This window comes from Eschrichtius robustus, chromosome 2 (genome assembly GCF_028021215.1).
Source record: "Eschrichtius robustus isolate mEscRob2 chromosome 2, mEscRob2.pri, whole genome shotgun sequence".
Taxonomy (NCBI): Eukaryota; Metazoa; Chordata; class Mammalia; order Artiodactyla; family Eschrichtiidae; genus Eschrichtius; species Eschrichtius robustus.
In genome coordinates this window covers 118,338,182-118,362,002 of record NC_090825.1, presented here as the reverse complement: position 1 = coordinate 118,362,002, position 23,821 = coordinate 118,338,182, and the positions used below count along the sequence as shown (strand labels likewise).

General features: G+C 42.6%; 1 protein-coding gene and 1 pseudogene across 16 annotated transcripts in view; both read right to left on the bottom strand.

Annotated features, from left to right (window-relative positions):
• Positions 1 to 23,821, bottom strand: part of LOC137759615 (protocadherin gamma-C4) — a 166,431-nt gene that overhangs the window by 58,308 nt on the left and 84,302 nt on the right. Inside the window, exon 1 of one of the 16 annotated variants that reach the window (XM_068536049.1) lies at positions 15,191 to 17,781. The exons of the other annotated variants lie outside the window; for them this stretch is intronic. Within the exon in view, the coding sequence (XP_068392150.1) occupies positions 15,191 to 17,614 (2,424 nt within the window). The 5' untranslated portion in view covers positions 17,615 to 17,781. Of the gene's footprint in view, positions 1 to 15,190; positions 17,782 to 23,821 lie in introns of those variants that run through there. 16 annotated transcript variants of the gene reach the window in all.
• Positions 18,908 to 22,414, bottom strand: LOC137755359 (protocadherin gamma-B2-like; annotated as a pseudogene).

Here is a 23,821-nt window from a genome sequence, read left to right as displayed (position 1 = left end):
ACTGTACTTTGACTGATAGAAGCCAGATACTATATTTTGAGTTGCCCTATGGGAGAGGTCCACATGGCAAGAAACTGAGGTAGGACTCTAGCTAACAGCCAGCAAGAAACTGAGGTCCTCATTCCAACAACCCATGAGGAACTGAACCATAGCCAGATTCCTGATCCACAAAACGTTTAAGATAACAAATGTTTGTTATTTTAAACGATTAAATTTTGGGCTAATTTGTTACACAGGAGTGGATAACTAATCTACTAACAAAAGATGCCTAGTTTAGATATAATCACGAGGAAGCATAAAACAAACCAAAATTAAGGGCATTCTATGATATAAATGGCTTATAGTCTTTTAAAAATGTCAGTGTAAGGCAAAACAAGGCTGAGGAACTGTTTCAGATTAAAGTAAACTAAAGAGACATGACAACTAAATGCATTGTGTGAGCCTGGACTTGAAAAAATTACTGTAAAGTATGGGTAAAGTTTGAGTACAGACTATAAATAATCATATTGTATCAATGTTAAACTTTCTTATTTTCATTATTGAAATTCAGTTATATAAAGAATGTCCTTGTTCTTAGAAAATACAAAATGAAGTGCTCAGGAATAAGGAGACATGATATCTACAAATTACTCTCAAATAGTTCATAAGAACAGTAACCTGTGTACACTCATAAATACATATACACATGTGTACACACACATAGGAATGATAGAGAATGAAAGAGAAATGATAAAGGAAATGTAGCAAAAGACAAAATATTAACAATAAGTGGGTAAAGTGTATACAGTTCTTTGTACAATTCTTGCAACCCTTCTATAAATTTGAAATTATTTCAAAATAAAAAGTTAAAAAAAAAACTTGCTGTGAAGGTACCTATCAAAATTACAAGCCCATTTTTTTCTTTGACCCAGCAATTCCACTTCTGAAAATTTATCCCACAAATATATTGCATATGTACAAAATAATGCAGGTACAAGGCTATTCAATGCAGTTGTTTGTAATACTCAAAGACTGGAACAACCCAAGTATCAATTTATTAACCTGGAGACTGATTAATAGCACAATAGAATACTAAGCAGCTGTTTAAAAAACAGCTTTCTTATGTATTAATATGAGAATATTTTTAAAGGATACATTGAGGAGTGAAGAAAGCAAGATATAGAACAATGTATAGCATGGTATCTCTTTTGTAAGAAAAGTGGGGAAATAAAAACATATATCCGGGGGCTTCCCTGGTGGCGCAGTGGTTGAGAGTCTGCCTGCCAATGCAGGGGACACGGGTTCGAGCCCTGGTCTGGGAAGATCCCACATGCCACGGAGCAACTAGGCCCGTGAGCCACAACTACTGAGCCTGCGCGTCTGGAGCCTGTGCCCCGCAACGAGAGGCTGCGACAGTGAAAGGCCCGCGCACCGTGACGAAGAGTGGCTCCCACTTGCCGCAACTAGAGAAAGCCCTCGCACAGAAACGAAGACCCAACACAGCCAAAAATAAATAGATTAATTAATTAATTAAATTTTAAAAAACCAAACATATATCCATAATTCACCCACATTTGCATAAAAAAATGCTGAAAGGATACTTAAGAAACTAATTAAGTTTACCTCTACAGGTGTTAGGCTGCAGCCCGCAGGCCTACAAGCTCTGTACTTGCCCAACTGCAAGACTGAAGAAAAAGCCCGGAGACCGTGACAGAGACATCAATGACTTGTTGGATAGGGAATCCTACAAGTCAGAAGCAAAAGGTCGTGGAGCAACACTCCGCCATGAACAGCAGACAGCAAGCAGGACTCAGCAACAACCTTCACTACTCACGGGAAATGGAGGTTACCATTTATAGGGGGAAATGACGTCAGGTTGGCTCATCAGTTACCAGGGAAACCAGCGGCTGGGGCAGGGGGCAAGCACGTAGTTACTGATTAAACCCCATGATTAAGAGGATTGGATAATCATGTGAGTAGGGTGTAAGTGATGCAGGGACTGGTCAGGCAGGGGATTTTCAGAGGGCAAGAGAACAGCCATCTTGAGTGGCCTGACCATACACTCCACCCCTACATACTCTGCGTGACCCTTACAATCTTGGTTCACCCCCTCTTCCACGATATCCCTGATGTCTGGTATGTAGAGGTGCACCGCAACCACACACCACAAACGCCACACAGACACCAGCAGCTGAAGAGTATCAAGAGTAAGACAGCTGGTATGTGAAAAATACTCATTCGCCATGTGGGCAAATTGTGGAGCCAAGCGCTTACCGAGTTGATGGAGAGGGAATCTATGGCAGGGTTGTCCTGGTCTAAAGCTTTCGTAGCAGAGGAAATACTGTGGGAGTTATTGGGTATATATACACAACATTGAGTTTGAATGAGAGCACAGGTCCCCCCTTGTGCTGCCATTAGCACGTCCAGAGCCATCCTGTTTCGAAGGACCACTTGTCTCATTTGGGTGGTCTCCTCAGACAGGAGGGTAATTGCATGTCTAGTATTATTTAAGGCAGCAGCTGTATGTTTAGTCAGGGCTTCTACTTGCCATTCTACATCAATAGAGGCATCTCGCTGCAGACCCAGCAACCAGACACATTTCACAGTGAGGCCGCCGCCGTTGCCCAGTCCGTGAACAGACTCCCTCTGCACAGGCTAGGGATGAAATGTAAGATTTTTAACAGGTACAACACAGAAAATATCATGACCTTTGAGCAAAATACAAGCAGTAACAGCACTCTGAGATAATACCACCCCTGCCTGTGGTTTTTTGTCTTGGCCTGCAGTACCATTACTGCCTATCCACCCTCAGTACCCTCAGCTGGTGCTGAATACTGAAGAGGCGGTATAACAAGACCAGGAGGTTAATATAATGCTGATGTTCTCTAGTAAGGGTCTCTGATTAATTACCTTAGTAGTTTAAGTCGGGCTGGGTAGAAGACAGGTGAAATCTATAAGTCCCTTTCTAATCCTATTCCCCACATACACTGTGGAGTATGCAAACCCAAACCACTGGGGACTTAACTGCCAGTCCCAGGGCCAATTTGTAATGTTTTCCTCTGGTGGGGAGATCTGGTGGCAAGTGCAAAAGTGAGTTATCGTCCTGACCGATAGTTGGCAATGGCCTTTCAGTGGTCGACAGTTGAACTAAGATGGTTTGACTAGTTGCCTCTGGGTTGACAAGCCATCAACACTGAGACAATTGCTCCTGGGATGTTCAGTTATAGGAGAAGGGGGAGAAGGAGGCTACCATTTATAGTGCAGTTGATGTCAGGTTGGTTCATCAGTTACCAGGGAAACCAGCGGCTGGGGCAGGGGGCAAACACATAGGTGATTAAGCCCTATGATTAAGAGGATTGGATAGTCATGTGAGTAGTGTGTAGGTGAAACAGGGACTGGTCGAGCAGGGGATTTTCAGAGGGCAAGAGAACAGCCATCTTGAGTGGTCTGACCATACAAGGGGGTAGGAGGAAACGAGTGGAATAGAAAAAGGACAGGAATGGGAATGAGAAAATACATGCCTATTATATAGTTTTGATTCTTGAACCATGTAACTGTGCTTCCTACCCCAAAGTAAAATAAATAAAAGAAAATTAGTAAGATTGAGGTAGATAGCAGACCTATAAGGATTCAAAAAAGGTGTCCCTGAGATATTATTAACTGGGAAAAGCAGGTTGCAGAACAGTATATGTACTGTAAGACGATCCCTGTTGTGCAAACAAACGGCACACACATTTACATATACAGCAAAATGCTTGGAAGTATACATAATCAGGTATTAACAGTAGCGACCTCTTGGGGGTGAGTCTGGAGGCAAGGTGAGGGTGGTGAGGAGAATCTGATGTTTTATTTTCTTAAATCTCCTTTTAAATGGAAATATTGTTTACATACAGTGAAATGCAAGGATCTTAAGTTCAATGAGTTTGGCAAGTGTATACACCCATATAATCTACCCCCATCAAAATATGGAAAATTTCTATACCCTCAAGGGCAAAAGAAGTTCTATGATCATTAATACTGTTGGTTTCAGCTTAAAATGCTTAGTCACTGTTAATTCACTTAAGGAATATTTATTTAGAGCTTAATAGTGTCAAGCACTGTTACAGGCCTTAAAAACATAGCATGAAAAAATAAATAAGTCCTTGTCATCTAGGAGCTATATACTTGCTGGTGAGAGAGAGCTAACACATTGATGAGGAAGCAAGTATGTACCAGATGAAAGTCATAGAACAAGAAGCAGAATCTTTTTTACAATGTTACTGGGGACTCTATAGGATGTTTAAGGTAGGTGTGGGTATACAATCTTCCAAGTATATTCACAATATTAAAATCCAAAAATTGTATTATTATTGCTATGTACTTTTTATCCTAAACATTCCTTATCTGAAATTTTACTGTTTGTAAGCCAAAAATTGATGGTGAAGAAAAACTGAGCTTAAAAATGTCCATGGAAAACATACAATCAAGTGAAAGAAAATTAAACAACAACAAATTTTAAAAGCCTGATAAGTTATAATCCAAACAGAATTCCAGAGGCAGAAAAGAACTGGGTACCAAGACTAGTCACAAGAGTGGGGTGAGTATGAATTAGAGACAGTGAGGTTCTCTGGGTGCTGGATGTTTCTAATAGTGAAAAAAAGATCAATAAGAAAAATAAAACACAGGAGTAGCTCTGCCATGAGCCCAAAAACATACCTGTGTAGAGCTATCAGGAAGTTTATCATGCTCAACCTGGTAAAGATCTACCCATCTGAAGGGATTATCACAATGGAAGAAATCAGAGTAAAAGAATGGTGACCATATGCCCAACCACACTCTTAATATCTGCACTTGGATGTTTCTCAGACTCTTAAACTTAACATGCTTACAACTAACTCAACTCTAGATTTCTTTGAAATCTACCCTTCTCTAGTCTTCCACATCTCACTAAATGGTACCTTTGTCCATCCAGTTCCTTAATTCAGAAACCTGGAAATAACTCTTATGCCCCCCTTTTCATCCTTTATTCAGTGAACAATTTTTTATTAAGAATCTATCATGTGGGGCTTCCCTGGTGGCGCAGTGGTTAAGAATCCGCCTGCCAAGGCAGGGGACACGGGTTCGAGCTCTGGGCCGGGAAGATCCCACATGCCGCGGAGCAATGAAGCCCGTGTGCCACAACTACTGAGCCTGCGCTCTAGAGCCCGCGAGCCACAACTATTGAGCCCCATGCGCCACAACTACTGAAGCCCGCGCACCTAGAGCCCGTGCACCACAATAAGAGAAGCCACCACATGAGAAGCCCATGCACCGCAACGAAGAGTAGCCCCCGCTCGCTGCAACCAGAGGAAAGCCCACGTGCAGCAACAAAGACACAACACAGCCAAAAAATAAAAATAAATAAATAAAAATTTTAAAAAAAGGGGACTTCCCTGGTGGCGCAGTGGTTGAGAGTCTGCCTGCCAATGCAGGGGACACGGGTTCGAGCCCTGGTCTGGGAAGATCCCACATGCCACAGAGCAGCTGGGCCCATGAGCCACAGTTACTGAGCCTGCGCGTCTGGAGCCTGTGCTCCGCAACAAGAGAGGCCGCGATAGTGAGAGGCCCACGCACCGCGATGAAGAGTGGCCCCCGCTTGCCACAACTAGAGAAAGCCCTCACATAGAAACGAAGACCCAACACAGCCATAAATAAATAAATAAATAAAATAAATTTAAAAAAAAAAGAAGCTTGCCTTCAATTTTAGTGCAGCCTCCTAATCAGTTTCTTGCCTAGAGTCTTCCTCAGTTCCAATCCACAGGATGGACTCTAAACACTACTTATAAATTTACCAAATCTAATATCACAGGTCAAAAACCTGTCATGTCTACTGCCTCAGGAACTAGTTAACCCTTCCCCTAGGGGAAAAAAAAAAATCTGCCTGCCAATGCAGGGGACACAGGTTTGAGCCCTGGTCCAGGAAGATCCCACATGCCGTGGAGCAACTAAGCCCGTGCACCACAACTACTCAGCCTGTGCTCTAGAGCCTGCGAGCCACAACTACTGAGCCCACGTGCTGCAACTACTGAAGCCCAGTCTCCTAGAGCCTGTGCTCCCCAACAAGAGAAGTCAGTGCAATGAGAAGCCCGCGCACCACAACGGAGAGTAGCCCCTGCTCACCACAACTAGAGAAAGCCCGCACACAGCAAGGAAGACGCAACGCAGCCAATAAATAAATAAATATAAATAGATAAATAAATAAATTTTAAAAAAAAAGAATCTATCACGTGCCAGGCAATGATATGAAGAATATAATAATAAAGAAAACAGTCCCTGCCCTTACAGAATTTACATTCCACCCACTCCATTACTGTCTTGTTGGATATATTTCCTAAATACATCTCCAATCTATCCATTTATTTCTTTTTTTGTATAAATTATTTTATTTTATTTTATTTTATTTATTTTTGGCTGCATTGGGTCTTTGTTGCTGCGCACGGGCTTTCTCTAGTTTTGGTGAGCCGGGGCTACTCTTTGTTGCAGTGTGCCGGCTTCTCATTGTGGTGGCTTCTCTTGTTGTGCAGCACAGGCTCTAGGCACAAGGGCTCAGTAGTTGTGGCCCACAGGCTCTAGAGCACAGGCTCAGTAGTTGTGGTGCACGGGCTTAGCTGCTCTGCGGCATGTGGGATCTTCCCGGACCAGGGCTCAAACCCATGTCCCCTGCATTGGCAGGCGGATTCTTAACCACTGTGTCACCAGAGAAGTCCCTATCCATTTATTTCTATATCCACCGCCTTCCCTTGAATCCAGTCCAGCACCATTTCTTACCAGGAACGTAGTCTCCCCTCTGTTCTCCCTACTTCCATTTATAACCTTCATAAATCAATTCACCACACAGCAGCCAGAGTAATCTTTTAAAAATTTAAACCATATCTTGTCTCTGCCTTGTTTAAAACCTTTCAATAGCTCCTAAGTACAAGGTTACTTAAAATGTACCTCACTTACTTATTTTCCATTTCTAACCTCCCTAGCCCTTTTTAATTTGCTCACCTTTTCTTTTCTTTTTTAAAGGTCCTTTATACATGCTATTTCCTCTGCCTGACACTTTCTTCTTTAATCTCCTATAAGTTACCTAGCTAACTTATATTCATCCTTCAGATAGCACACTAAGAATCACTTCCTGAAAGAAGACTTACCTGACCCTTCAGACTAGAGTAGGCCTCTCTATTACAAGCTCTCTTAGCACCTGGTTTTTCTCCTTGGTGGCATTTATCAGGCTTGTAAAAGATCATATCATAGAATGGGGGCCCATTAATGCAGAAATCATATCTGCCTGTTCATTGATGCACCCTTGGCACCTAGGACAATGTCTTGCATATAATAGGCAGTTAATAAATATTTGTTACAGAAATGAATGAATGATCCACTCTACTAGACTTGGGGCAGACAGTAGTGTTTGCTCTGTTTTGGGATGGACTCTTCCAACCTACTCCCGCACAGAATGTAAGCCTGAACTTACGTAGAGGTGATTTAAGCTTATACTATATTCTCTTACATTATATTCTCATACAGTATGAGAATAGAGCACCCTACACCTCTTGTTTTTCAAAAGCATATGCAATATACAAAAATCAATAGTTTTTCTGTAAACTAGCAATCAGAAAATGAAATAAGAAATACATTTTACAATAACATCCAAAAGCATCAAATGTGTAGGAATAATTTAATAAAAGATATATAAGACCTAAAACATTGCTGAGAGAAGTTAAAGAAGACCTAAATAAATGGAAATATGAAATATATACTATTCTCCTGGATTGGAAGTCTCAATATTGTTAAGATGACCACTCCACCAGTAGATTTATGGTTTCAAGGCAATCAATCCCATTCAAAATCCCTTCAGGCTTTTGCCCTCTAGAAAGTGACAAGACAATTTTAATTTATTTGGACAGGCAAAGAATTAAGAATAGTCAAAACAGTGTTGAAAAAGAAGAAAAAACTTGGGGGACTTACTACCTGACCTCAAGACTTATAAAGCTACAATAATCAAGACAGAGTGGTATTGGCAAAGGGATGGACAGATCAATGGCACATGATGGAGAGTCTAGAAATAGACCCATATATATAGATCAAATGATTTTCAACAGGGGTACCAAAGCAATTCAATAGGAAAATGAAAATTTTTTTGACAAGTGATGCTGGAAAAACTGGGCATCCATATGGGAAAAAAGAACCTTAACCCCTACCTCACTGAATCACTGCCTCATACCACATATGCAAAAACTACTTTAAATAACGTAAATAGAAGAGTCAGTAGGTATAAAACAAGTGCCCCTTGTTCACCAGGAATATTCACTGCCTCCTCTAACATACTGCTAGAACAATGTTAAATAAGGTAAATCCAGTAAATGAAAGTGACACGTATTTGTTGAGATGCTTGCCTTTTCTTAGTTTCCAAGCTTTAGCAAACTTTTCAGGTGAGCATCAGAATCCAGGTTGAAGATGCCAAATTATCTGATTTGTTGAATTCCTTTTGGAGACCAACAGCCAGGTGGAATTCATAATAAAATTAACATATCTTGGACAACAAAACCCACATCAACAAGGAACCCTACCGTGACTAACCAATTAGACACACTCTAATGCATCTTCCTCCTAATATTCTCTTTCTTTTGACTTACCAGTAATTCTCCTTTCACTCTGTTCAGTGTTTCCATATTATCCATTTTATGTATTTTCACTTTCCAAAGGTAACTGTTTTTCCCTTTTTGTGTGTGGTCGTTGTTGCTATATTTAGACGGCAAGCTTCCAAAAAGACTGACAGTAAAATATATAATGGGGAATTTTATATGCAAATGTTAGTACATAATTTTTGAAGTGTTTATAAACTGCAAGTTTGGTGAAATGCCACACTACCATTATTGGGATCCATTTGTACAATTACCTGATTACAAGGAATGTCTCGATTTGGCATTCTGGGCTAGCTCAAATTCACTCAAAGTATTTGAATTGGCCACGGTGGAGTAGGAGATACGGCCATTGGGTCCCAGATTGGGATCTGAGGTGCAGACTTGGGCAATGGAGGTGCCAGGAGGGCTGTTCTCATCCACGTGGACCACTTAGGAGGCCTGACGGAAAACTGGAGCATTGTTGTTGACATCGCCACTGTGCTGTATGATGCTTCTGCTGGAGGAGAGTGGTGCCTTACTTCTGTCAGCAGCTGTGATGGTAACATTGTACTCCAGGGTTTGCTCCCACTCTAGGGCCCCAACTGTTACAAGCTTGTAGTAATTACTGGTGAAAGATTCAATTCTAAAAAGTGTATTTTCTTGTACCAGACATTTGACCTCCCTGTTTTCTCCTGGATCTGGATCCTGTGTTTTAAACAGAGCAGTTACTATCTGAGGTGCAGAATCTGCAGGAATTATTATGAAAATAGAAGTAAAAATAATCTCTGGGAGGAATTCCCTGGCAGTCTAGTGGTTAGGACCTCGTGCTTTTACTGCCAAGGTCGAGGGTTCAATCCCTGGTCGGGGAACTAAGATCCTGCAAGCCGCCAGTTGCGGCCAAAAAAAAAAAACTCCAGTACTTTGTCATCATCATCTAGAATTTTGATCTCAACTACACTGGGAAACCAATCCCCCCACACACCCCCATTCCTTCCTTCCAAAACTATGGAATACTTTTTAATCTCTTCATATTCCGATGTACTTAAGGTTTTCATTTCTCCTCTACCATGATCAAGGCCAAACTAGATATGGGTACTCTGGGCTGCAAAGACATTCTTGATCTCCACTTTGATGCCCTTGTCCAGGTCAGTGGCCCTCAGCCTCACCATGGAGGTGCCTAGGGGCAGGTCTTCTTGAAGGCTGACCCTGTATACATTCTGGCTGAAATCGGAGGTTGAGGGGTTGCAGTTGGCGTCGACCACCAGGGTCGGGATCCGAGTGGTTCTGCTTCTGGCACTCCTCTCCATCTAATGCTGTCAGGACTAAGTGATGCGACCTCTGCTCTTCCCAGTCTAGTGGCTTCTCTAACACAAGTTCAATCTATTTGTTTCCACTGTTGGTCTCTTTTACTTCAAAGACAAATATACAGTTGCTGTTAGGGTGATAACTTTGTAAAGGAACTGCTTCCATCATCAGGATCTTTTGCAGGTACTATTGCAAATCTTGCTCCAGGCTGGATCAACTCACATATTTAACTCAATAGCACTCCTGCTGAACTGGGGAGTATTATCGTTTACATCTTGAATATCTATATTAATGTGAAAAACATTTAAAGGATTCTCAACTACCACTTATAAACGTATGATACAAAGTATAGTATGTAGGCATATCTGCTCCAGGTCCATCCTGTTACTCACAAGTAAATCCCTACTTTCTTCACTTGGAGTGAGGTATTCTTTTTCCACATTAACTTGCAGCTTCTGAGCCCATTAAGTCCTGGACACCTAGCCCCAGATCTCTGGCAAGGTGCGATTAGGAAAGTCACCCAGTGGAAATATTATGGGATCTCCTTGTTTACCCCTGTTTCTACATGGGCTGATAGCAGTGCTCTGAGTCCCTACTCTAGAAGTGCAACCTGAAGAAATTAGAGGTCGAGGTTCTGAAGAGTTGAGAGCAAAGAGAAAGATGTTTCTCACTGGAATTTGCAAGTTGAAAAGCAGTAGTACAGTTTTATTCAGGCAATTCAATATTCTTGGAAATTTATATTCTCAATGACTCCAGCATATGAAATCAAAGCAATGACTTCTTTTTATTTCTTCTAGACATTTAAGAGTATTTTTAGATTGAGTCTCTCTTTTTATTTTTTGGTAGGGGAAAAGGCTTTACTTTTTTCATGTACACAGTCTCAGGATGAACTATTGGTTGGATCTTCAGCTATAAATATATAGAAAGCTTCTAGCAAGTTTCACAACATAGAAATCTTATGGATTGTGGCACCTATTTAAAAAATTTGATAAATCTTCAGTTCCTTATCTTTATATAGATAGATCAGAGAGTTGGCTCTTATTAGGAGTTTGATGTAGAGGGAAAGCACAAGTAAAATGGATTTGCACTATGATTTTTCCCCAAGAGATTACTTTCTAATCATTGAATTCAAGCCTTTTATTGAGTATTTAGAAGGTATACAAACCACTGTGTGAAATTCTTCAGAGACTTAAAGATGAACTAAGAAATTATGCTTGTCCTCAATGATTATTAAACATAGTAGATCTTTTTATGGCTTCTCTCAGAGAAATTGTGGAGGTACTGATTTCTTTTTACATATAGATAAATTATTTTATCTGCTCTATGGTCCATCTGATGGCAATTTCATCACATTTTCCTGAACTAGAGCTCTTCCAATTTGGTATCCAGAAAACTTATCCTCTATCAAAGATTTTTTTCAATTATCTTTGCCATTGGCTATCTTTTCCTATCAGTGTTTTAAAAATGTGTCCTAAAGAGTGTGCTCTGTTATTGATAACTTTTCATTAGGTATGGTTTCCTAAAAATGAACTCCAAATGTAACATTAGAGAATAAATCTGTCTCTTTCCTAATATATACAGTCATTAGTTTGATCAACATCCCGTCACAACTATGTGTTTGCTTAAAATTTTTAAAAATAGCTTTATTGAGGTATAATAGATATACAAAGAGTGGCACATATTTAATGTGAAGGCGTTTACTTTTTTGAACTTGATACCTTGCATAAGGATAAAGCAGATTTTTCACCAGAACTAATCAATTCATGATCACAGCTATACTCTGTTACATATAACTGAGAAAACTGTAATACAATCCACTCATTTATCATTAGTCTTCTAATGTAGCTTAAAATAATCTATGGGTTGAGTAGTCTCAACAAGTTGTACAGACTCAGCAAGGATCCTAGGCCATTGCTGCTTCACGGAGGGTATCTCTTATAGAATGGAAGTAGGGGAAGAATGCTGATAGATTACATTCCAATTTTAGGTGCTATAAAATAGAGGAACTACAACTTTTAAGTTATAGCTGAATACTTTGATTAACTAGATTAAGTGAGTGCATACCCACCTTCCATATAACACAAAGGAAGATAAGAAAAGTCCTTGACATAATTTCATTACTGAAACCAGAGGAAATACAAACATCCAAACCCATTGTCCAATTACTCTAAAAAAACAAATCAAAAAATAACCTAATTATCAATCCTAAATTATCAACAAATATCCTAAAGCTAAGATTGATATTTTGTGCAGCCATTAACTTAAATTCTCATGTGGGCAAAACCAAATAACTCCAGCTTTCAGGTTTTGGTGATCCATTTTCCATTTAAATCATCCTAGCAATTCTATTGGAGTAAATTGGTCCTTAAATAATAAGTTACACAGGACCCTTGTTTAAGTTAAACTATCATTCAGAGAGAGAAAAATTAACATTCATAAAATTGTCTCATCAAAAACAATCTTCCCCCTATCTTTCATGACCCCAAACAGGGCCTTCTCAATCAAGAACATGCCTAAGCACTTAAGATTTTTACAGTAGCTTTCATAAAACTGTTAGAACAGTTTTACCTCCACTCACAAGTCATCCCATTGTATCGTCTGGAGGAGCACACAAATCATTATTACTTTTCCCAACAGAATGTAAAGTGTACTGATATTGAAAGCAGGACTCATTTTTCTATCAACAATGTTAAAAAAAAAAGGGCTACTGTTAATTAAGTACATATTATGAACCAGATGGTTTATATGTTATCACTAGGCTTCACCACAGTCTTTCAAATTACATATTACAATCCCTATTTTGCTGAAGCTGAAAGCAATTAAATAACATCAAAAGTCACACAGTTAGGGCTTCCCTGGTGGCGCAGTGGTTGAGAATCTGCCTGCCAATGCAGGGGACACGGGTTCGAGCCCTGGTCTGGGAAGATCCCACATGCCGCGGAGCAACTGGGCCTGTGAGCCACAACTACTGAGCCTGTGCGTCTGGAGCCCGTACTCCAAACAAGAGAGGCCACAATAGTGAGAGGCCCGCGCACCGCGATGAAGAGTGGCCCCCGCTTGCCGCAACTAGAGAAAGCCCTCGCACAGAAACGAAGACCCAACACAGCTAAAAATAAATAAATAAATAAATCTAAAAAAAAAAAAAAAGTCACACAGTTAGGAGTTACCTTGTTACATAGCTAATGTTTCTCTGTCACACTACATCTTGGAAGACTGATATTAGGTAATCCCCAGAGCACATACATTTGTTCATTCATTCACTCAGCAACTATTTAATGAAGCCAATTTAGCTCATACTGGAAGCATAATTGAGATCACTGATACCTGACATACAGCCTAAGGGTCATCACTCTTCATTGCCCTAGCTCTTAATGATTTGTCCCTAAATCAAGTTACATGAACAGAGTAAGCATAATTGGACTATACTAGTTCAGCTTCCCAAATAATTTCTATTGTGTGTTACGTCTTTCATTTTGAATCAACCACCACAAGAAAACTGGCCACGTGATAAACATTTTGATAGCTTTTACAAAACAAAAGAAGTTACATTTCGCTCTATTTTCCTTGGTATTATTTAGAAAGCTCTACTTATTAAATTCCATTTGGAACTTAATGTCAATACGAAGTTTGCCATTTTAGATATGCTCAAAAACTTCCTTCAAGGGGGAAAGGTAAGCTGGGATGAAGTGAGAGAGTGGCATGGACTTATATATACTACCAAATGTAAAATCGATAGCTAGTGGGAAGCAGCCGCATAGCACAGGGAGATCAGCTCGGTGCTTTGTGACCACCTAGAGGGGTGAGATAGGGAGGGTGGGAGGGAGACGCAAGAGGGAGGAGATACGGGGATATATGTATATGTATAGCTGATTCATTTTGTTGTAAAGCAGAAACTAACAGACCATTGTAAAGCGATTATACTCCAATAAAGATGTTTTAAAAAAAAAACTTCCTTAAAAAAAAAGTAAGACAAATAGATCCACTCTATATTTCCTTTTTCTGTCTTGGCTGTCAAGAAGCATAAAGTGATATGTGAATTTCAGTAGCAGTAACTGCCTCATTTTAGGGCAACTTGATTATCTTTCATTCTCCAAATCGTTTTCAATCTCTTTTATAAATCTTGGTTTTAATTAACTATTGTATTTTTGAAAACAGATAGGCAACAAGTCAGGAGAAAATAATTAGGATGTTATGATTTCCTTCCCCTTTATAGAATTCACCAAAAGAAACCAGGCTTCTCACAGGTTCCAGCAATGCTTTCCTAAGAATAATATATTTTAGCATTTGATTTCTGTTCAACATTCTACAAAAAGCGTAAGGTTCTCAGGAAACAGAATCTGTGCATTGTCGAGAAAATTGTCCATGTGTGAGAATTATGGGAAATTTTAAACAAGAAGAGAGAATTACTACAAATTTACCACGATATCAAAAATGTGCTCAAAACAGAATCTGTTAACTCTGAATATTCCACAGAGTCATCATAATGTCATCAGTGTGGATAATGGGCAAAAGAAATATCTAAACTGGAAACACATATAGACTTGTATTCCTGAACTCTATAATGGGGATGAAAAATGAACAATCTCTTCAGTTTTTCCTCATGACAACACTTACACCGTGCATATTTCAATGAGAATGTTTTAAATGCATAAGAAATAAACTCACGATATTTGGAATTTCATGAATGATGTGAAACCATGAAATAACTTAGGACACTGAGAATGTATAATGTATGCTTACCTAATGACCAGAATTATTGCACTTGAAAAGAAACTAAATGCAATTTATGAATTTGCTAGGCAATTTTATGTGTAGTCAGAAGCCGCTCTATTTATAGAAGTTTATTTAAAATATTATTTATATACTTTTGATTGAATTAGATTTATCCCCTCTAGAAGAATCTGTGCTCTTAACAGATAAATTGGCATCAGACGTTCAACATAAACCTGCTGCACGGCCAATGGGAAATAAAAACAGCAATCAAAAGCAGGAAGAGCTGTACAGTTGGTAAATTAAATTAGAAAAATTATATAGAGTATTAAAAAGTACTGTATAAAATGGATATAAAATTTTATATATAACATATACAAATATATTTTTTAAATTATTATAAATAAGACGTGAGGGAAAGCCTGAAGGAAGTTGGCCCGGTTGTCAATGGTGTCTGCAATGTTTATATAAATTTCTCGCTGTTTTATAAATTCCGAATAAATACTAATTACCTGTAATAAGAGATATCTTGCTCAAATCTCAGAGGAGAATATTTGATATGCACTCACCTGAATTAATGCATGATTATCTTTAGAAAACACGGAATCCCCCGAGAGCAAGACAGGCTCGCTTTTCTCACAGCTCTCCTGGCTGACGAGCGTGTCCGCGTAGTTGGGCTGCGGGAAGATCACGTGACTCCCCCGCGAGTCAGCGGTGAGCCAGGCCTCGTGGGAATAGGTCTGCAGGAAAGCCCGCACCCCGTCCACGCCCTCAAAGTGAGACGTGGGCACACCCGCTAACCTGCCTCCTGAAGCCTGGAGCAGGCGCGACGTGTGCCAGCGCCTCAGCCTGAGCGCCAGCAGCACAATGACAAACGCGAGGAAGACGCAGGAGACCGCGGCCACCGCCACCACCAGGTACAGCGTGAGGCCTGAGTCGTCGGGGCTGGCGGGAGACTCAAGGCTGCCTAGTTCAGCCAGGACGTCGGGGATGCTGTCCGCTACTGCCACTGTGAGCGTGACAGTGGCTGAGAGAGGGGGCCGCCCGTGGTCCTGGACCGCCACCACCAGGCTCTGCTTGAGTGTGTCACTGAACAGCAGGGCCCGCGCTGTGCGCACCTCGCCCGTGTGCAGCCCCACCGCGAAGAGTCCCGGCTCACTGGCCTTGAGCAGGCGGTAGGACAGCCAGGCGTTCTGGCCTGAGTCTCGGTCCACAGCCACCACCTTGGTCACCAGGTATCCGGGCTCTGCGGAGCGGGGTGCCAGCTCCACGCCCGTGGAGCCATCGGTGGGTACGGCGGGGAAGAGGATCTCTGGCGAGTTGTCGTTCTGGTCCAGCACGAACAGGCTCAGCGACACGTTGCTGCTGAGTGGAGGGTCCCCGCTGTCATGTGCCATCACTTGTAGCTTCAAGTTTCGGAATTGCTCGTAGTCGAAGGGCCGCAACGCATACAGGACGCCAGTGTCTGAGTTTATGGAGATGTAGGAGGACAGGGGAGCTCCCTGGAGGCTGTCCTCCGCCAGGGAGTAAGTGACCCGGGCATTCTCTCCATAGTCGGGGTCTTGGGCGGTCACAGAGGCGATGGACGCTCCTCTGGGGTTGTTTTCTAGGATATACGCGGAGTAGGAGGCATGAGAGAAGGCGGGCGGATTGTCGTTGGTGTCTGCCACGTTCAGGGTGATGTGAGTTTCCGTGGACAGGGGCGGACTTCCTCGGTCAGTGGCAGTCACCGTGATGTTGTAGCTAGGAACCAGTTCTCGGTCTAGGAGTGTGTCTGTTACTAAACTATAATAATTTCCGTAAGCCTTTTCTAATTTAAAGGGCAGATTCCCTTGGATGAAACAAATCACTTGTCCATTTTCCCCAGAGTCTTGATCGTTTACATTTAAAAGGGCAATTAACGTCCCTCTGGGGGAGTTTTCCAGAATGGAGCTGGAGAGAGAGGTGACTACTACTTCAGGGGCATTATCATTCACGTCCAAAACTGTGATGAGGACTTTGGCTCGTGCAGAATATCCTGCGTTATCCATTGCTTGCACTTCCATCTCGTAGAATCCTGATTCCTCGTGGTTCAACTCCCCTATTGTTGAAATTGTTCCTAAATTACAATCTAGCTTGAAAACTTGGGCCGCTTTGTTGTCCACATACCGGAAGGAATACATCACTTCCGCATTGGCTCCTTCGTCAGGGTCGGTGGCGTTTACCAGAAGCAGCTCAGTGCCCACGGCCACATTCTCCGGAACGCTCACACGGTACTCGGACTGAGCAAACGCTGGTGCGTTGTCGTTCACATCAACGACCACCACACGGATGCGCGCGGTGCCAGTGCGGACTGGATAGCCCGCGTCGGAAGCCGTGAGAACCAGGTGGTGAACGGCCTTTTCCTCGCGGTCCAGGGCGCGCTCCAGCACCAATTCTGGGTATTTATTACCATCCGCTCCGCTTTGCACGTCCAGGGAGAAGTGAGTATTACTACTGAGCTCGTAGCTCTGGAGTGAATTCTTCCCTATATCCGGATCCCAAGCGTGGGGAAGGGGGAACCGCATCCCAGTGGCTGCATTTTCACTCATTTTAATTTCTAATTCACCTTCCTGGAAATACGGGGCATTATCATTAATGTCCCTCACTTCTACCACTACCCCGTATATTTTCACTTTATCCTCCATCAGAATCTCCAGATTTAGTTGACACTTGATGGACCCCATACAGAGCTCCTCCCGGTCTATCCTGCCGGCGGTGACCAAACTGCCGCTTCGCGGATTCAGAGCGAAAAGTTGTGTCCTACCTCTGGAGACGATGCGGACTCCACGCTCCTCCAGTTCCCAGGGCTCCAACCCCAGATCCTTGGCGATGTTCCCCACCCTAGAGCCTTTCTCCAGCTCCTCGGGAACCGAATAGTGGATTTGGGTGCATCCAGTTTCCCACTGAACCCCCAGGAGAACTCCCAGCAGGACCAGCTTTTTGCAGTCCTGGTGCAGTCGCGCAGGAGTCATTGTCACTTTCCTTGAGGATTATTTCCAATTCTTCCCTTGATCACCGAAGTCCGGATCAGCTCATCCGTCCTTAAAATCCGACAGTTGGGGGACCCAAGCTCTTCCAATCAGTTTCCTCACAGTCCCGGAGATGGTTAGTTTTTATCTGTGCTTTGTGCTTCAACGCGAGTGCCCGGCTAGCAGGATCTCTCTCTGCTTTTCTCTCCCTGATTGGTGAACAGCGGCGCTCAGAGTCCTAACCAATTACTGCACAATCTTAAACTCCGGGAAAGGATTTTAGTTTTTAAACCTTAAATAGCTCCACCTACTGTTCTTCAAATAGGGATGGCAGCGGAGCCAACCAAAACTACAGTATTCATTTTACTTGGAATTTCAGTGAGCTTCTTTTTATTTCCCTAGATTTTTCATACAGAGCCACTTTCTTGAGATTATTTTCTGTACCTGTAGGCGTATTCTGATTTTTCCAATGAGCTTTTACATGAATTTGAAGTTTCTATACACAGTAGATTTAACTGTATATTTTAGTGCACCTGCTTTGGTATCACCCCCACCACACATACACACCTATTATGGGACTCTCCTTAGGAGTTTCATGTTTTGAGAAATTATATAATAGAATAATTTAAAAATTCTCACCCAGCTAAAATCTGTGGCAAAATTTTTTGGTAGATTCTTAAATTTGCCTAAATGGAAGAACTACTTTAACATGTTGTTGACATTTAACATTTAAGAATCAAATTTTCACAATAATATGGAAACCTAAAAATAAGAAACTTGATTGTACACATTACCAGAATCACACCTGGCAGGAAATCAAGTGAAGAAGACACAGTAACATTTTAAGAACAAAATGGAAGCATTCCAACTAGCATCTGCTTGAAATAAGGGTAGTACTCTACTAATATATTTCAAAAAAATATTTAGGATCAATACCCTGTAATAAGCCATGATGGAAAAGAATATGAAAAAGAATATATATATATGGTATATGAATCACTTTGCTATACACCAGAAACTAACACAACATTGTAACTCAGCTATACTTCAATTAAAGAAAAGAGAGAGAATGTTTAGGAAAATTAGAACCCAAAGAAAATTATAAACTTACCTTTTTCTGGGAAACAAACCTAATTCCAGTTACTGAGATTTACTGGTAATATATTGGAAGCCCATCCGAATACAGGAAAAAAATCCTCACTATTGTGCTTTCATGTGTGTAAATATTTAGATTCTGAGGATAAACATGTTTGGCAAGTATACCATAAAATAATATCTTTAACACTGGGATGAAATCTACAGGTAGCTCTGAGAAAAGGTAGGGCACAAAACTGATCTATTCAATGGCACTCAAATAATCCCTAGCAAATTGTACCTAGAGTAAAGAAAGGCCTTAAGAAAAGCCTTATATGCCAAGATATTGATGTTCTGAATAAGAGAAATGCCCAAAGGAAAAAAATATTATGCTTCCATTAAAATATTTGAATGGGGCTTCCCTGGTGGCGCAGCGGTTGAGAATCTGCCTGCCGGTGCAGGGGACACGGGTTCGAGCCCTGGTCCGGGAGGATCCCACATGCCGCGGAGCAACTGGGCCCGTGAGCCACAATTACTGAGCCTGCGCGTCTGGAGCCTGTGCTCCGCAACAAGAGAGGCCGCGATAGTGAGAGGCCCGCACACCGCGATGAAGAGTGGCCCCCGCTTGCCGCAACTAGAGGAAGCCCTCGCACAGAAACGAAGACCCAACACAGCCATAAATAAATTAATTTAAAAATAATAATAAATAAAATAAAGCTTGTAAAAAAAGAAAAATATTTGAATGGCAGCGGCATCATAATACCCACTTCTCACAGTAAGAGAGATTTTTTTTTTTTAAAGAAATTCACGTTCTTTTATTTACTTATTTATTTATTTATGACTGTGTTGAGTCTTCGTTTCTGTGCGAGGGCTTTCTCTAGTTGCGGCAAGTGGGGACCACTCTTCATCGCGGTGCGCGGGCCTCTCACCATCGCGGCCTCTCTTGTTGCGGAGCACAGGCTCCAGACGCGCAGGCTCAGTAATTGTGGCTCACGGGCCCAGTTGCTCCGTGGCATGTGGGATCTTCCCAGACCAGGGCTTGAACCCGTGTCCCCTGCATTGGCAGGCAGATTCTCAACCACTGCGCCACCAGGGAAGCCCAGTAAGAGAGATTTTGTTTGTGAATAAAGAATAACTCAGATGAAATTGTCAAAATATTTAAAATACTTGAGGGTTAATAATGGAGTTGCTGACCCACCCAGAAAGGGACAGAGAAGACTGAGAGAGGACAAACAAAACTGAAGTGATAGTAGATATAATCTGTTTAAGATTTTCTTTCCTAAATATTGGTTTAAAAAATAAACCAAACCCATATGCAGATGAAAGGCATTCATTGAAACTCACGTGAATGGAAGCAACAGAGTTAGAGCTTAACTTGTTATTCTCTTCAGTGACACTTACTACCAAAAGAGCTTCATTAGAAAGATCTTGCGGGGGCACCATTTCTGGGGTCATGGTGAGAAAACTGAACCTTGTTTTCTGAGAATCGGCAACGTTCAGATTGTAGGAATAAGGCAAAGTGCCCTTGTTGTAGTTGGGAGAAACCCCTGCTGAAAGCAGCACCAGGTGGCCAGGCTAGAGGAGCGTCGCAGGCTCAAAGCAATGGCCAGAATCACCACGAGGAGGAAGAGCACAGAGACCAAGGCCAAGGCCACCACCAGGTAAAACCGCAGCTCAGCTTGGGGGTCAGTGGGCTCAGAGTGGTCACTGAGGTCCGGCAGCGCCTCCTGCAGGCTGTCCGCGATAACCAGGAGCAGCGTGGCGGTGGCCGAGAGGGGCGGCTGTCCCCCATCGCGCACAGCAACCAGCAGGCGCTGGCGGGCCGCGTCCCTGTCGCCCAGGACCCGCGCCGTGCGCACCTCGCCCGTGCGCAGCCCCACGCTGAAGAGGCCGGGCTCGCTGGCCTGCAGCACGTGGTAGGACAGCCAGGCGTTGTGTCCAGAGTCGGCGTCCACCGCCACCACCTTGGTGACCAGGTAGCCGGGCTGCGCGGCGCGCGGCACCGTGTCGAAGAGCGCCGAGCCGTCGGGCCCCAGCGCCGGTACAGCACCCTGGGCGCGTTGTCGTTGCGGTCGCCCACCAGCACACGCAGGCTCACGTTGGTGCTGAGCGCGGGCGAGCCGTGGTCGCGGGCCTGCAGCGTCAGCTCGAAGGCGCGCAACTGCTCGTGGTCGAAGGCGCGCTGCGCGAACACCACGCCGCTCTGTGCGCTCACGGACACGTAGGACGGCAGCGGGCCTGGCTCCAGGTCGCCGGCCAGGATGGAGTAGGAGACGTGGCCGTTGGGCTCCAGGTCGGGGTCGGAGGCGCTGACTTGCGCGATGGAGGTTCCAGGCGGGTTGTTCTCGGCCACGTGGATCACGTAGGAGGCCTGGTGGAAAACCGGAGTGTTGTCATTAACGTCGCTGATGTGTAGAGTGACACTTCTGCTGGAGGAGAGGAGCTGCTTGCCCCTGTCGGTGTCTGCGATGGTGACAGTGTACTCTGGGGTCTGCTCCCGGTCCAGGGCCCCATCTGCCACAAGCTTGTAGTAATTATTGGCGGAAGATCCAATTCTCAAAGGAGCTCTCTCTTTTATGAGACATGTGACCTCCCCGTTTTCTCCCGAATCTTTATCATGTGTTTCGAACAAAGCAATCACAGCTCCCGGTTCTGCAACCTCGGTTATGGAACTAGACACTGGAGTGAAAACCACCTCTGGGCCATTGTCGTTCTCATCTAAAATTTCCAGTATAATTTTACACTCGGTGCCTATGCTTCCAACGTCCTGGCCTCTATGCTTATAGTATAACTGCTACTGATTTCAAAGTCTATAGGGTCTTTGGATTTAATTTCTCCACTTTGATGATCTAGCACAAACATATTTCCAATATCTCATAGTGTTTTGAAGGAGTAGGTGATCTCTGCACTGATGCCTTCATCCTGGTCAGTGGCCTTCACCTTTAGCACAAAGGTGCCTGAGGGCGAGTTCTCACGCAGGCTAACTTTGTACACATCCTGATTGAACACTGGGGGGTTATCGTTGGCATCAGTGACCTTGATCCTGATTTGAGTTTGCCAGTTCAGACCAGATCAGCCCCGTCCACTGCTGTCAGGACCAGGTGAGAGCTCTGTTGTTCCCGGTCCAGAGGCTTCTCCAACACTAATTCTGGGGAATTCTTGCCATCAGTCTTACCTTCAACCATCAGAGAGAAATGCTCACTATAGCTGAGTTGGTGACTCTGCAGAGAGTTAAGCCCTATATCTGCATGTATAGTTGATTCCAGGCCAAACCGAGTTCCTGGAATTGCAAGTTCATTGATGTGTAAAACAATGCTATTTTGGGGAAAATGAGGTGGATTGTCATTTATATCTTCTATTATCACGTTTACGTGAGAAACATTTAGAGGATTCTCTGCTACAATTTCTAAAGGCACGACACACAGAGGGTTTTGGGGGCAGGGTGACTCCCGATCTATTCTGTCACTCACAAGTACTTTCCCATTCTCCATGTTTACAGTCAAGTATTGTTTCTCTGCACTAACTCTGAGGTTGTGGGTCAATAAATCCCGTACATGCAGCCAGCCCCAGGTCCTCAGCGAGATTCCACACCACAGAGCCTCTGTCCATTTCTTCTGGAATAGAATAGCGGATCTGTTTGGAGAGTGCCCCGCATAACAAAGGCAGCAAGAAAGGGAAGATTACTTGCCGCCGCTGGGTACCGCTTCTCTGCTTCCCCTTATTTCCCATCCTTCTGTGCATTGCTGCAGGCTCCAACGTTAAGAAAAGATGATTTATAAATTTCGTTTAAAATACCTACATCGACTACATAGAAAACTCAATGCTCCCAGTTTGAACACATCCCAATCTGTATTCTGGAATCAGATTTGCCAAGTAGAGAGCCTGAGTCCAGGCTACTCTCCTTTCCGACTTGCTTCTGTGACTACACAAGAAATCACTGGGGTAGATACTGGACGCTAGCTCTTGCAGCGCATTGGCCAACAGCGGCCCTTGGAGTCTATTTAGAAAACTGCAGTCAGAAGCCTTGTAAATAATGGGATTTGGTATTCCAACAGATATGTTGAACTGATGTATAGGGAATGAGGCAGTTTAGGAGTTTTGGATAGGTCTGTTTTCCAGTGTTTACTACCAAAGTGGGTTCCTTAGAGACGGGATCCTATAGAAGAGCCATTAACCTAGTAATGAGAAAAGTTTGTCATTTTCTCATTAGAGGCAAGGCACATATTGGAAGAACAAGGCAAAGTCTCCTCTCCAGATTTAGAACAAAGACCACGTGGAAAAAGAGCCCCACCATGTGGTATGGGGAAATTTTGACAGCCATGAAATGACACCCAGTATTATCTTCAATCTGATATGTGTATGATTTTCCTCCTCCTTTCATCAGAGAAAACTGGAGGAGAGATCAAAGCTGTATAGGTTTTACTCAGGATAAGGATAGCCAATACCATAAAGTCTTCTTGTTACTTATAAAAGAGATTTATGTAAAGGATTATGAAGTGTTTTACACTTTCATCATAAAGAGAATATAAAAGCATACCCTAGTAGATTACTATAGGAATTTAATGACATGAAATGTGAGGGTTTTATTTTTATCCTTTTATAACTGTACCATATGTTGCCTCTCAACAGAACTTTATCACTACCTCTAATCAAAATAACCTTCTTAATCTCAAGTGTCAAAACCAACCTTTCCTTTTTATTCTCTAAGATCTTGGCTGCCAACTCCTAACAAGTTCAGGCTATGTTAAAAAAAAAAAAAATGAAACAACCTCCCTCTTCCAGCAAACACCTCATATTCTTTTTATTCATCTAATTTCAGTTCAAGTAAAAGGCCTTAAATCTTTTTTCTCAGTTTGGAATCCCATAAGCATAAATTCTATCCCTCGATGCTCAAAACACTAGCATTTTTCTTGACTTCAAGACAAATTTAGGCATCTGTTGCAGGACTTCCCTTTCCTACAGTTGAAATCCTTTTTGCCCAAACATTAGATACTCAATTTATAGTTAACTATAGTAAGGTCAATTCTGAAATGAGAAGGGATATCTTGAAAGGGAACATGAACATGCAAGTAATTTGCACGAAATATCTAGAAGTGGTGTGAGAGTGCTGAGCTGAATTGACTGTGGAGATGATTC